This window comes from Eurosta solidaginis, chromosome 1 (assembly GCF_040869045.1).
Source record: "Eurosta solidaginis isolate ZX-2024a chromosome 1, ASM4086904v1, whole genome shotgun sequence".
Classification (NCBI taxonomy): Eukaryota; Metazoa; Arthropoda; class Insecta; order Diptera; family Tephritidae; genus Eurosta; species Eurosta solidaginis.
In genome coordinates, this window is record NC_090319.1 from 351,687,602 (window position 1) to 351,703,354 (window position 15,753).

The 15,753-nt window shown below is 35.3% G+C and overlaps 1 protein-coding gene across 1 annotated transcript in view; it reads right to left on the reverse strand.

The window, feature by feature from the left end:
* Nucleotides 1-15,753, reverse strand: part of klg (klingon) — a 561,744-nt gene that overhangs the window by 111,072 nt on the left and 434,919 nt on the right. The window contains exon 3 of the mRNA XM_067762653.1: nt 7,576-7,713. Within this exon, the coding sequence (XP_067618754.1) occupies nt 7,576-7,713 (138 nt within the window). The remainder of the gene's footprint in view (nt 1-7,575; nt 7,714-15,753) is intronic.

Below are 15,753 nucleotides of genomic sequence, written 5' to 3' on the forward strand. Positions count from 1 at the left end.
TGGCACCATGCCATTCTTATTAGATAGCTCATCCACTTTTTCATTCCGATCTTTACTAGTTTGAATTGGTGATGAATTAGAATATTTGCTGAGTTGTTGCGAAATTTATTATAAGAAAAATATGAAAGCATGTTTGTGTGTATTTTTATTTGTATGTAGTCAGTGTAGATGGACTTGTTTAAATTGTTTGCACAATGTGTAATTTATATGCTCTATTATCTACTTGCTGAAGCTGTTGCTTGCAATAAAATGCATTAAAAACTGCAATACTCTATACCTCCTGCGATGACAAGCAACACTCCTATACATGTTAGCATGTGTGTGTCTGTGTGTTAGTATGCATGTAGGCGTGCCATATTTATCTCGCTTTATTTCACACTCACATCCTCAAAGTATGCCATGAATGACTTTCGTCATTTATGTTCACACTTGACAACTCGGTACCCATTGCTCTTTTTATGAGAAGACACTTTTTTCGTAATTTTTTTTTTCTTATTCATGTAGATGACTTCCCGTTCCTTTTGCTTCAGCTCACTTGATGTTTTACCCCAACACCTACCGGATTTTATTCGCTATCCGCTTTTTGTTTTCTAATATGTTGATATATAATAAGTTGGCATACATTTATTCGACATATTCTAAGAATGTCTATCACTTGAAGCCACATAAACTTGTTTGCATTTGAATGCACTGCCTATTCTACATAAGTGCCCTTTAACGGGCAATTAGTGGATATTGCAGTCTCACCTAAACATTGCAACATACAAATATTTCTTCCCAATGCAAACACACTTATCAATGTTTATAAAGCAAGTGCATATATGCTTTTTACATGTCAGGTGAGTCCGTCTTCTGCCGTTGGTGTCAGTAGCATATTTGCAAATATATGCAGAGAGTAAACGAATTAATGGGCAATATAAGTGACTGACGTGTAGCAGGAAATGAAGTGTTTCTTCAAATGTGCTTCAATTACATACATATATATATATAGTTTTCAGTGTCGTGATGACACACATTTTTATATGCAGCAGTGAATACGAAAAAAGCAGTGGCAATTTTTATAAAATGTTATCAGTTAAATTCTTTTTATTTTGTTTTTGATAATTTAAAAAAGAACTTGTTTAAGCCTAGAAAGATAACGTTATTTTTTTACCCTAGAAATATAACGTACGTCTGAGAGACGTGTTCAAGTTTAAGGACCATAAATTTATAAAAAATATAAATTTTTAGTTTTTTTTTTTAATCATTTGTTTGATATATATTCATGAAATTTTATGAAAATGCCTCGCTTTTTTAGGGCTTTTTTTTTTTTGAATAAGCAGTTTGTAGCCTCATCCTTAGGGAGTCTTTAATTATCTCTTATACAAAACTGAAAGTTAGAAAAAAAAAAAAATTATAATAAAAATGTTATAACTAAAAGTTTAAATATTTTTGAAAACGGTTTCAACATTTCACTATCAATGCCTTTTATCACCTTTGATGCATGAGAACATTTTTGTTAAGCAATTGTTTATTATTATTTTATTTTATAACTAGAGTACGTCGCAAACGTTGTTCTGCTCGAAAATTGCTTTTCCTAAATTTAAATATTGAGCCTCTTCAATATCTCTCCCATTCTCATATACTCTATCTTCCATTTTTCTTATAATTTTTGTCCATTCCTTATTCCATTTATCTGCTTCCCACTCCCAAATCCCACTTCCACTCTTAATCCCACTCCCACTCCAACACCCACTCCTTCTTCCGCCAAACCTCACATTCCCACTTGCACATCCAGTCCTAGTCGAACTCCCACTACAACTCCCTCTCCAATTCTCTCACCACAATTTCCTCATATGTGGAATCTCAATAACAAAATATCGAATACCTGCTTCACCTGGCTGACCAATTTCAATATCTTTGTTTGTAAAAAACTTTACAAAGCTATATGAAAGTAACGAAATTTTTCAACTCGCTTTCATTTTTATTAATAAAAAAAATTCTTCTGCCCGTTAATATTACTCCCAGTGATTTTATTATTTTACAAAAAAAATTACTTCTTCCCTTTCTGCCTTCTCTCCATATTTGATCCGTGTCTCTCGCTGTACCTTCTTTCTTTTACATTCTTGTCGTTCTCTCTTCCACTACCAATATCTTTCCTCCCTCAACCGTCCTCTATTCTTCTTCACCTCCTCCTTGCACATGTTTATGTCCTTCTTATCTTCCACTCGCACTTTCTTAACTGGTATCTCCCTTTTCTTATCGCACTTTCTTCCTGGATAGCCTTTTAAATTTTTGTCACTCAGTTCGCAAATCATCAATCTGGTTTTGATAAAGACTTATCTATACAAAGGTGAATCCACTCTATTTCCTTCTATTGATAACTTCACATTGCCCAATTTTTCCAATTTCCGATATTGAAAACATGGGCGTAGCTTTAGTATAATTTCGCATATTTTCAATGCCAATATATTATGAATTCAGATAAGCTCGTGTACCAACTATCCATTTTTGCTGAAGTTATAGTGTTAAAGGACGAACAAAAAGACAAATAGAAGGGCGAATAAAAAGATTGGGTGTGGCTTCCAAACATTTTCGTCCATTTTACCACAATTTCACTATTGTGATAGAATACTAGTACGATGTAGTTGTATATCGTAAAGAAATTTAATCTTTAGTTTAAGTTAGACTTAAGAAAAAGGTTTTTTAAAGTGGGTGTCATTGACAGCGGTTTATGCAAATTTTCACTAAGTGTACATATTTTAGCAACGAAAGCCTCCCTGCCAATCTTAAACATAACATTATCAACGGGTTTTGATTTATGGTTTTGAAAACTTTTAAATTTTGCATGGCGCCACGCCCATTTTCCAAAGTTATCCTAAATTTTAATTTTTTATCATCACTTCAACCCACATTTCAAGTTTTATCACCTTAACAGTCTTCGCTAATGAATTATCGCATTTTCACCATTTTTAGAAATGTTCGAAATTGAAAAAGTGGTCGTGGTTATCGTTTGGTTTCACCCATATTCAGTACTAATTTATTGCGGCTCAGTTAAGCTAGTATACCAAATTTCATAAAGGTATCCAAATTTGCATTCAAGTTATATTGTTAACGGATGGACGCACGGCGCACCCAAAATCTTTTTCTAATGCTGATAATTTTGATATAGCGAAACCTGCATCTATCTCGATTAATGAATCGTCATTAATTGGCGCTTAACAACATAAGTGATTTTGGCCGTTTCGTAAAAAGTCACGCCAGCTATCCCTATTTCACTATAAGCGACGCCAATTGGGAGCACCAAAGGAGATGAAGTCTTCTACCACTAGCCTTTTCAAACTCAGTCGAAGTCTTCCTCTGCTTCCAAACTGCAGTGTCGACTGAAATACTTTCTTGGCTTGAACGTCTTCGCTCATCCGCATAAAATGATCTAGCCAGCGAAGTCTTTTGGTTTTTATTCGCTGCACTATCTTTATATCTGGAAAGGACCATAAATCTTACGGAGAACTTTTCTATTGCAAATTCTATTAGCCAACTCATCTTCTCTCGACACCGTCCGAGTGATATAACTGGAAAGGCAGATATGACCAGCGACTTGCAGAGTGGATTTTTATTCGTCAAGAGGGAAGCTTTACATTTCAATTGCCTACTCAGTCCAAAGTATCACTTTTTAGCAAGAGCTATTCTCCGTTTCATATCTTAGCTGACACTGACAAAAAGACTAAGGGCCGATTTCACCAACTCGACCTAAGCTAAAACTTAGTTGCAACTTAAGTTAGCCCAGATTTGAGGCTAAGTTTTTTTTTTCGGTTTCACCATCTTAGCTACTAAACCCATTTGACACACCAAAACCCCACAAGCTGTTTTATACATAGTAATATTTTTCGCTACGTTTTAATTACATGCCACACAGTGAATCAACATAGTAGCGGGGTTGCTATATTTGTATAATAAAATAAGTATCAATACTGTCATTTAATTCGTCTCAAAATTTGTACTACAGCAACACAGTTGAAAGTCGAGAATAAGCCAGCTGACAGGTAGGCTAATTTGTGACTCAGCTAAGCATTGGTGGTGAAACAGAAAAATTAAAAAATTTTACTTAACTAAGTTAAGTCGAGTTAGTGTAATCGGCCCTAAATCCTTCACAGTTTCAAATTTATATCAACAGTAAAATACCTGCCAAGGCGCGAGTGCCCCAATTATTTCTTGGAGCATGTAATTTTGATCCAAAAATAAACAGATCCGTCAACTGACAGATCAGTAAAGCAGTTTTCAGCGGATGTATGTAGTATCCGTCCCCAAAGCAGTAGAAGCACTGGAAGAAAATAGCTTAAACTGCAGCCGCGTCAACTTTTATATTGACAGTAAAGCAGCAATTAAGGAATAATCTCGTACAGCACATCATATGAAAGTGTGTAAGAGTATAAGCAATCTCTAGAAAGAATCGGGACAAGAATAAGCATACATTTATATTTGGTCCCGCGATATATGGAAATAGATGGGAATGAAAAAGCGGATGAACTAGCCAAAAAGGGTGCATCTCTCGAAGCGCTCTCCGTAGGCGTCCCCACTACATTGGGAGGGATTAAAAAAAGGCGAGGGGTTATCATGCTAGACCAAGCCAAGTACAGGGCTGCAAATTGTTGACGATCATAGGTAAATCTTACAGAGATATACTAACAAAGTTACTTCTATCATTAAAAAGAGAGCAATGTTCACTCATGACGGGTATTCTGAATGGACACTGCCTTCTGGCGTCACATGCCTTTAAATTAGGCTTGATCAGTGATAGCAGATGTAGAAAGTGCGGGTTGGAGGAGGAAAGAGTGTAGCATATTTTGTGCTCATACCCTGCTCACATCTGACTTAAACTCTTGCTTTTTCAATTGAGACAGCTCTGAGGTCTTGGAGCAGCATGTAGCATAGGTTCTAGAATGCCTCTAGCATTCTCCAAGAGAACGAAGTCATTTTATAACATAGGTACTGGTTTCTGATAAGGTTTTTCAGTTTGGCCATTAAACACACTTCTGATTACAATACGAACTCATCCAGTCTATTGAAGCTCCTCATGGACCGGCCCGTTCAACCTTATCCAGCCTAAGTATTTCGTATTTTCCTCATTTATGACAAGACCGATTTATTTTGCCTCTTTATCTATTACGGATAAGACAGAACTCACGCACCTTTGCTAAAGCCAAATAAATCAATTTCATCAGCATACATCAATAATTTTACGCTTCTATAATAGATTCTACCATAGTGGTATAGTTCTGCTACTAAAATCATCTATCTACTCCAGCATTATGTTAAAGACATCTCGAGGAAAAGAGTCAACTTGTCTGAAGCCTCGCTTGGTTTCGAATGGCTCGGAGAGGTCACTTCTTAACTTTGCAGGGATTTAATTGATTAATGCCATTACAAAAAATCACTATCCAATCAAAGTTAGAAGACCCTTGGGTACATGTGCGTGCAGGGTATAAAACTATTTAGTTGTGCGGAAATAATCTTCAAAAATTTTCAATCTACATAAACATTTTATATTTCAAGCTCGTTGAATCTCGGTGTCACTTTTTTCTAAATGGAAATACTCCACTTAAACATACACATTTGTGTACTTATACACTCTGATTGAAAAAAAAAAAAAACACTGATTGTTTTTAAATCTTTATTTACTTATGTTTTTATGTTAGCATTTATGCACATTCAAGCCATCCAAACAAATTTTGGCCATATTTAGTGAAAGCTAAAATAAAAACAACAGTGCATTCTACAAGTCATGTTATTCAAAAACGCAGTGTTCAGTTATATTTATGACTATATGAGGACTGACCACCATTTCATGTTGTATTTATTAATATCTGCAAGCACAAAAAAATCACACATACATACATTTAATAAAATAAATTTAACAACAGCTAAGCTCAAAGGACTAAATTTTCATTCATAACAAAGCAACAAAGTGCCACAAACACACAAACACAGATAAACCTCTCCTAACGGATACCTCTATTAGACGGACACATCCGTTGGCCGGACAGTTTTTCACGCACATTTCCGTTAGGCGGATACTATCCTGGACTAGCGGGGACTGTTTTTTTTATAAAACGGGAAGACTTAGCGGACACGAACTTCCTATCGGCGGACAGTGAGATTTGTTTTCATAAAAAATGCATCAAAAACCTCCGAAGAGGTTTTAGGCCAAGCTTCTCTTCAAATTTGCGTTGTGCTCCTTTTAATTTTTCCTACAAATTGGCGGGAAAGGACCTATTTGTTTTATGCCGACTCAGAACAGCATCTGCAAGGCAGATGAGTTTTCACTGAGAGCTTTTCATGGCAGAAATACACTCGGAGTGCTTGGCAAACACTGCCGAAGGGCGACCCCCTTAGAACAATTTTCTTCTAATTGAAAAACTTGTTTACCAAAATGTGTATGTTGCTTTTCTCGGGGCGTGAACCCATGATCTGCGGTGTGGATGGCGGAGCACGCTACCATCACACCACGGCGGCTGCCGTCATAGTGTGATGCATAACTATAGAACGCAACTTTCGGTAGATAAATTTTAAGTTATAAAAAATCATTACTTATCTTTGTAAAGGAAAAGAAAAGCCTCAGAATTTCCTGAAATTGGGAATGGTTGAACTGGTTGCTTCGTAAAGACTTCACATAAACTGAATGAGTTCATAGTGTTACCAGAAGTTTATTCGAAGACCAAACTGAAAACCCCTATCAAAAATTATTATAAGATAAATAAAATATTATAAAATACTCTCCTTTTTTTTGGAAAATACAGGATGTTTTCTAGAGCTCAACCCACTACGTGCTTTTAGACCTGAAAATTTGATTTGGCAAGATTTTTTTCACTTTTTAGCTCTATGCTGGAAGAAAATACAGGCCTGCCAAAATACCGCGCTCAGAACCGATACGGGCTGTTTTTCTATGTATGTCCCCAGAACATCACCTGCACAATGAGGCAAGATTACCCCCCTTTAGACAGAGAAACGAAATGCTAGACAAACAGTTTCTGTAAAATATCCTGGGCGCCCAAACAGATATCTGATTGAACAGTTACACCTCCCAGTGGCTTAAGAGGTCATCTCCGCATGAGTAAATGCGGGCGTATGATTATCTACTCAATGACCGCCTGGTTGTCAATACAAAAGTTTACGCGACTGCAGTTTGCGCAGTTTTCTTCCAGTTTCTCTGCTGCTTTAGTCTTTCACATGAAAGGCACTTTAGTAATCTGCCAGCTTGCACGATCTTTTTATTACCGTACCGGCATAGTATACTATAGATCACCCCGTTTCCAATAGTTTTGTACCACCGCCCAGAACGTGTATCGTATTTTCCGACATTTCCGCCCCCTTGCCCTATTCTTTCACCACTATTGGCGATTTAAAATCTCTGCCGAAGCACAGGCTTACATACGTTTTAGAGCAATGTAATATCAAAACATGTCTTTAAATTAAAAAGTTGTTAGCACTCCATCTATTAAGCAATTAAAATAGCTACGCGATAGCTTGGGTGCACAACAGTTGACTGACAGTGATTGTTAGCACAAGGGAGGTTTCACTGTACATGAATGAACTTACCCAAATTTTCGACCTGACACGGCAGCACCAGGGTGTCGCCCACCACTGCGCGATATGTGTGACCGCGCGACAGGAAGCGCGGTTGCGTTCCCGACATGGATGACGTCTGTGAAGTGGTCATGGGGCGTGTGTTCGTGCCTGAAAATTTTCAAAAAAGATAAACAAGTAAAATGTTAACAACTGTGAATATAAAATTTGAATACACATTTTATTTGTTTTTATTAAAAAGTTTTAGAATGTAATAAATTTTTGTTTATATGCATACCTATGTGTCTGGCGTTAAATAATTTACACAATGTGGCTTTTAGAATTACTGTTATTAAGCTGGCAGCAAATCCAGTAAAAAATACCTCAACTTTCATTGCCGCTAAAATTGAATACATGCTTTACATTTTTAAAGTTGCTAAATTAATTTTTTTCAACTGGTGTGCTCGTAACTGAAGCTTAAATGTATCCATTTTTTTAAATTTGTTAAATTTATTTGTTTGTAGCTCGTTTTACTAGATATACACCAAATATTTTATTTCATGCACGTCGGCGTCATAAAGTTTATATTATTCACACCTCGGGGAGGAATGCGCCTTAAAACTCCATATTTTGTTAATTTTTGTTTGTGCGTGTTGGAATTTCAGTTGATAGTAGCAGTCAGTTTTTTGAATTAGCTGAATCTTGCTTTTGTCATTGTCGTAAGTTTATCTATCGAGCACAAAGCCGTTAAGGCGGACGAGAAACAGCCAACAACCATAGTGTAAGGTCAAAAGCTTGGTAAAAAAAGTATATAAAGTCCTTCTGTATTTTCTAGAACAAGGGATGGAGAAGAATAAGAAGAACTAGAGAGAAGAGACTGAGAAAGATGAAGAGTAGACGAACATAGAGAGATGGAGATAGATGGAGGTGAAATGAAGAGAAGAGAAGAGAGGAGAGGCGAAAAGAGACGCGAAAAAAGCAAATGGCAGAGAGAGGAGTTAATAAAAAGATAGTGAAAAGGGGAAGAGAGAGGGATGCAGAGAAAAGGGTAGCAAGTTCTTTAAACTTATGCAGATCGACCAAATTTAGGGCAGAGCAGCGTGTGCCGCGTCTGCTAGTATTTTTATAATATCTCAAGCCTGAGTGAGAAGTTAGATGGCTTCTAGGTTTCAAGGCTGGAATAGCACTGAGTAAAAACAGAGATGTAAAATTTCTTATAATGAATGTTATAACAAATTAAACGAGGGTCAACTTAGTCGGGTTAAAATCCCGAATTGTCGCGTAGAACTGGCTGCTGTGGGATGAGATCTCCTTCCTAAGCGAATACCCCTTTATGTGTTTATGCTATTATTGTAAAGTCGATATGAAAGGCAGATAAGCGGTATATGGCTAAATCGCCGATTCAATATCAAAGGTATAAAGAGCGTTAACGAAGGTTGACAGACATTTCAATTCAGTGAATTTAAGCTTGGATTTGGTCGTCCATTTAACTTTTGACATTGGGTTGCATAAAATAGCCAAGTTTGTATGGTTACAAGAGGAATCTCTATCTTTTAGCGAGAATATAAGCGTGAGGTGTGGGAGTAAGATTTAAGTGTAAGATGTAAGCGTAATTTAAGGTGTAAATATATGCTGGAAGCGTAATTGTAAGAAGAAATTATACGCGCAAGGTGTAAGTGTAACGTGTAAGCGTAAGCGTAAGGTGTAACGTGTAACCGTAAGCGTAAACGCAGTCTTCGTACATGGGGAAAGTCATTAACTAGTGATACAAATTTCTGGTTCGGGCCTCGACCTAAAGTGCCAATTAAGTAAAAGTTCAATAGTAACTAGATTTATTTCAGCTTTAAAATCGACATTTTGGATTTTTATATTTCACATTCAACACACATTTGAGAAATATGACACCAACAAATAAGCGACCAGGAGCATCGACTATAAGTATATCTTTTTTTCTACACTATCCCAAAAGTTCAGAACTTTCGTATTAGAAGTAACATTCTATATGTCGGTCCGAATCAGAGCCAACGAAAAGCGGCAAAAAAAAACTTAGATCTCAACAATAAATTTTTACACTAGATCGGAACTATCGAAAAAGCACCAATAAACAACTAGTTTTAAGGTGGAAATTTGTACCTATTTCCGAACTGGGTTGTGTAGCACAACCCTATCAAGGGGTTGTCAGTGCAATGTATAGTCTCTCCAACCCAATTGCCAACCTTAGCTACTTGGGGTGATTCTTGTTTCTTTACCAGTCGAGGATTTAGCGAGCCTAGAATGTTTCATGAGGTGACACTAAATCGTTGCCAAGGTGGTGGGATCAGTACCTTAATAGTGGTTGTTATCGGAACGTATCGGATCTATATCCGATAAATGAACATGAACATCGATAAAACTCCCGAAAACATTGGCGGTCTTATTGCTACAGTAAAAACAACAAGAGATTTTCCCTACAGGGATATTTTTTGGAGTACTATATTATCTTAGCGTAAGTGTAGAGTCAGTACACTGCAGCGTAATATGGATACAATTTACATTGTCGAGTAGATATGAGCGAAATCACACATCAACTTATGGCAATTAAGTCACCTTCATATGTATGTTACACAGTCAAGTTTCTGAGCATATATACATTGCATACATATAAGCAAGTGCACGAAGAGATGCATACACTGCTGATTTTTTAGAAATAAGGCCACCAGAAAGGTTATGGCAAGCAGCAGCAAATGCGTGATACTGAGCACGTGGTTAGTTGTTTAGGTTTAAGTTGAAACTCGTTTCGTTTTAGGGTGTGAGACGTACGTCGTTTTAATTTTGGTCTCAGTCTCCCACAATCGTAAAGAGAACATTCTCAATCTCAGTTTTCTCAGCTACCATTACCAGCTTGTCAGTGGGCTGTGTTTTTTAGTAGTAACTTTTTTGTTTGCTGAAATATATACGAGTGTTTTAAAAAATACGTCTAAGAGACGTATCGTTATCCTTTACGTGACTAAGTGACATGACTTATTTTATATGTAATTTTTGCCGCAAATGGTAATTTTAGCTAATATTTTTTAAGTGTAGTTTAAAACAGTTAATTCATTCAACTGAAGTACAAAAATATGTATTTTATTTTAATTTTTTTGCTATAAACCGAGGTCCTTCGAAAAAAACTGATTTTTGTAAGGACAAGTCCAAGCCAAGACAAGTCAAACTTAATTTTTAATATATTAAAAAACAATATTTTTCTTTAAAAAACATTTAAAACAAGTGACTATAATAAGTTTTTTTATAGCATTAGGGTCCTTAAATTTGAACACATCTCTCAGAAGTACGTTATCTTTCTAGGGTAAAAAAATAACGTTATCTTTCTAGGGTTAAACAAGAAAACAGTTTGTCTAAACGAGGTCGTCTCTCAGTGATTCCTAAAAGATTCCAAGTGTACTAATACCATAGAAAGAAAAATCATCTGCCTTGCAGATGCCTTTCGAAGCCGGCATAAAACATGTGGGACCTACATGCCCCGTAAATTTGTAAAAAAAATTAAAAAAGAGCACGGCGATAATTGGAGGAGAAGCTCGACCTAAAATGTCACACCTTGCTTTATTTTATTTATATGAAAGAGTAAACTTTGATCATAACTGACAGAGTCATTTTTGCAATGTCTCAATTAAATATTGAACCTTTCAAGTCATACCGTCCCTCACCACCTAGTTACATTATGGAGGTCCCCAGAACTTGGACTGTTAAGAAATAGTGTTCGCCACGTGGGGTGGCATTAGAAATTAGTTTGGAGAAGCCATAAATTACGCTGACAACCTCGTTAAGGGTTACGCTACGCAACCGATTGAATCCCTAAAACATGTGTTCTCTAAAAGTGCGTAATGACATCAATCAAGTACTCGTATATGTTGATATCCTTTATCTCTATCGACAGTTTATATCAAATTTTGAATATATATATTTGTTTTTATGTTTCATCCATAGATAAGCGCAACCCGCTTTTAATTCTAAGATTTGAAAAATTAATTCCTAAGAGATATGAAATTATTTTTATAAGCGACTTTGAAATCGTTTTTTACTGGCTGGTAGTATATTAACCTCAGTTGATGACAGCGATGCTTAAGGATGCTTTGCTTGTGGATTTCCTTCATAAATGTGGCATAATCAAGATTAGTGCACATTTTTTTAAATTTTATATTATTTTATTATCTTTTATGACCATGTCTTCATAAATGCCGACTAACACTTTGCCAAACACAAACAGGCTATATATCGCCATACTTATATGTTCTCGAGCTCTTGTAAAAGAACTGATTGTTGTTGCTTAACCATTTCATGGCTATCCATTAAATATTCTTTTCTTATAATTTCAATATCGTTTCTAAGCGTGCTGCTTTAACAAACCCGCTTACGATTTTCTATTCACACCACAGCCCGAGGTCACATTTAACTTTATTTTTTTATTTTTTATACGTTCATTTGTTTGAGTATGATTGTAAAATATATACCCACCAAAAATTGTATCAGCCTTTTTAAACATTAGGAAAACCGACGACAGTGCCGGTTATGCTGGTGAGAGATAAGACTTATAATAATTATAGTATATCAACCGTATTATAATGACGTCTTATTTTAGCTTATTAATGCTTCCAAGAAACTTTTCAGTGGTTGAAATTCACCCATTAGCACTACCTTTCTTCTTTTTACCTACCCTATCCTGGCCGTTTCCTTACTTTCCTTCCTTTTCTTTTCTTTTCTTTTCTTTTCTTTTCTTTTCTTTTCTTTTCTTTTCCTTTCTATTGTTTTTTTTTTTCATTCTCTTTTCTTCTCGTTTTTTTCCTTTCCTTCCATTGCCTTTCCTTCACTTCCTTTCCTTTCCTTTATTTATTTAACTTTGTAAAATTTTTTTTTTATATTTATGTTGTTTAGTTCAGTTAAATTTATTTTATTTCATTTATTTTATTTTATTTTTTTTTAATTTTACATTATTTTTTTTAATTTTATTATTTTATTTTATTTTATGTTATTTTATTATACCTTTCATGAACATGAAATGGTATATTAATTTTGGTCCGATGTTTGTAACGTTGAGAAATATAGAAGATAGACACACTATTAAGTATACCGAATCGATCAGGGCGACGAACTGAGTTGATATAGCCATATCCGTCTTTCCGTCCGCCCGTCCGTCTATCCGTCTGTCTGTTTGAACGCAAACTAGTCCTTCAAATTTTGAGATAGCTCATTGAAATTTGGCACAAGGATGTATTTCTGTATATTAGACACTTGTCGGATCCAGTAGGATCGGACCACTATAACATATATCTCCCATACAACCGATCGTTCAGATAAGACGATTTTGGTCATTCCTGCCGCATTTAAAAAATAGAAACGTGAAACACGGTGATATATATTCGAATATATCATAGAAGATATCCTGAAAAAATCACTTTGATCCGAGCTATATATAGTATATATCCCATACAACCGATCTTTCAGATAGAAAGATTTTTGGCCATTTCTCCCTTAGTTTCCAATATAAAAACGTGAAGCTTGGTGATATATATTCTAATATATAATAGAAGATTTCCTGTAAAAACATTTCGATCGGAGCTATATATAATATATATCCCATACAACCGATCGTTCAGATAAGGGGGTTTTTTGCCATTTTTTATTTTATATTTATCTTAAAAATCGTTTAGGTATGTACATCTGTTCACTATATATTTCTTATCTTATACATCCGATTATTTGGATATTACGAACGGGATAAGAGTATTGTTCAGCCCCATTCATGAAAAGTATGAAGTCTTCGGCACAACTAAAGACAGTTCCGCCCTTACTTGTTTTAATTTATTTTATTTTGTTTGTCTGTCTTTCATTGTCTTTTATTTATTTTATTTTATTCTTATAATGATATTCAATTAAATTTTTTATTTTTTCGTTTTATTTTATTTAATTTATTTAAATTTTTAGCTATTCAAATCAGGTTTACCTTTTTTGAATCCATATTATTTAATTTCATTATTTTATTTTATTTCATTTTATTTTTTTATAATAACCCTTATTTTTTCCATTGTTCGATAAAGCACATTCCATACTTTAAAACTCATTTAAATTTTCATTCTGTCAGCCTTGAAGCTGAGCAAGATAAGCCTGACATAAGTTTAACACTTTTTTTTTGATATATAAGATTTCATTGTTAGTAAGCAAACTGGAGTATCGATAGCAATTTGTTTCGATATGAACTGCTTTCAATTAGCATAAAAATATCGCTTATTTGTTTGTTATGCTTTTGAATTGGATTTCAGAAGACTTTTGCTTTTAAGATTAAAATAATATGCGAAATAACCCATATGCATATGGTATACATTCACAAATACAAATAAGCACACAGTTCATTGATTACTATAGTCGATAATTTTAGATTTACATTACAGAAGCGTGAATACTTCACAAATTGTCCTTTTGCCTCGTATTGATACGCTTGTACATTAATTCTAAAAGGAGCAGTCTTAAATTTTCAAATTATTTTGTTTGCGCACAAACTCCCAAAGCAGTCATAAATATGTCTACATTTTCAAGCTGATTATCGTAGAAATTTTGGGCAAAATTTTTGTATACCTTTAGAGGATATGCTCACTAAAGCTCACGTACATTTACATGTATGTACAGATATAAGTCGATAGTAACCTGTCAAATTAAGATTTATGAACAATTTTAGATAACAGTTTTTAATTTCAATTTTCTTTTTATGCGGCAACTGCTGAGGTGAATTGGCATGGTGCTCCGCCTACTACATCGAAGGTCCTGTGTTAAAGTCCCGGCCAATAAAACATCAAAAATTAAAAAAAACCCAAAATTGTACTAAGCGGAGTTGCCCTTCGGTGGTAACATGGCAACACTCTGTATTTTTGCCATAAAAAGCTTCTCAGTTAAAATCCATTTCCCTTGGGGCTGTCGTTCGGAGTCGACATAAGGCATATAGACCCATTGCAAAAATTACCAAAAAAGAGCGCGACACAAATTGGAGGAGGAGTTCGGCCTTAATCTCTTCGGTGGTAAATCGCGCTATGTTTTTTTTATTTATCTGCTCCCTGCTATTTTCAATTTACCACTTATGCCGGGTCCGCTGTGGGAACTTTGAATGCAGGTAAATACTAAAGAAGACAAGTAAAAAAGTGTATGTGCGTGCTCTCAAATATTTTTTAAGGATATATTTGAAGAGAAACATCAAAAACATTAAATGATATTTATTTGATTGCGCCTATGGAAATATGGAACTATCGTCTTCGATAAGAGGTTATTGTACCAAAAGCAGTGCTGCCAAAGTTTCGTTAAAATTGGTAAGTTTTTGTTCGAATTACGACACTTAAATTATTTTTGAGAGGTTAACCAATAGGTAGCAGGACCAGGCACATTTAAAGTTTTTTTGCAAACCTGTACATCCTGCCAAGGTCACATGCAGTTTCAACAAGTAAGAGGCGTTGGTTCCATGTTGCGACTGAAAAGATGCTTGGTGTCAATGTGTGGACAAGTTACAAGAGGGATATAGATTAGGTGCATAGGGGTTGATTCTGCACAAGTAAGAGTTTAGCATATTAAAGTATTCAGCTCAAAGTTGAGCTAGAGTCGCACGCTTCTCCATGGTGAAGTTGCTTTCCTCAACTGCATGTTTCGGGAATTTGTCTTTGAAAAGGGGATTCACCGGTCATTTAATGGCATAGGTAGGCTGTCGACTTTTTGCTTGTCTCTCTGGGGGACATTTTTAGCTTATTTTCTTTACACAGATGACGTCTTCATTACCGATATTCTTCGTATTGCTTACGGAGACTATTCTTCAAGTTGCTAAGAGGTGGGACATCTTCACTCAGATGTCTGCTGTGATTCCCCGGTTCCAGGGTATTCAACAGAAAATTTTTGTTAAGAATTTGATTTTCTTTCGTTATGGGAAGTATATCCGCCTCACTGTGTAAATGATGTTCTCTCGGGTCTACCAGTTCAATTAAAATGCATCCTCGAGGCTCATACCCAAACAACCGACAAAAAATTATGCACTAAACGAAGGGTTCAGAATGAAGAGGTTAAAGTTACGAAGAAAAGAGATCAATTCTCATACTATTTTCAAAACAACGATGACTCTATATATCGCACACCTAGATAAAAACACTTACCAATTTATAAAAATCGCAATATGCAGAAATCGGAAAATTTTACTATGCACCCATA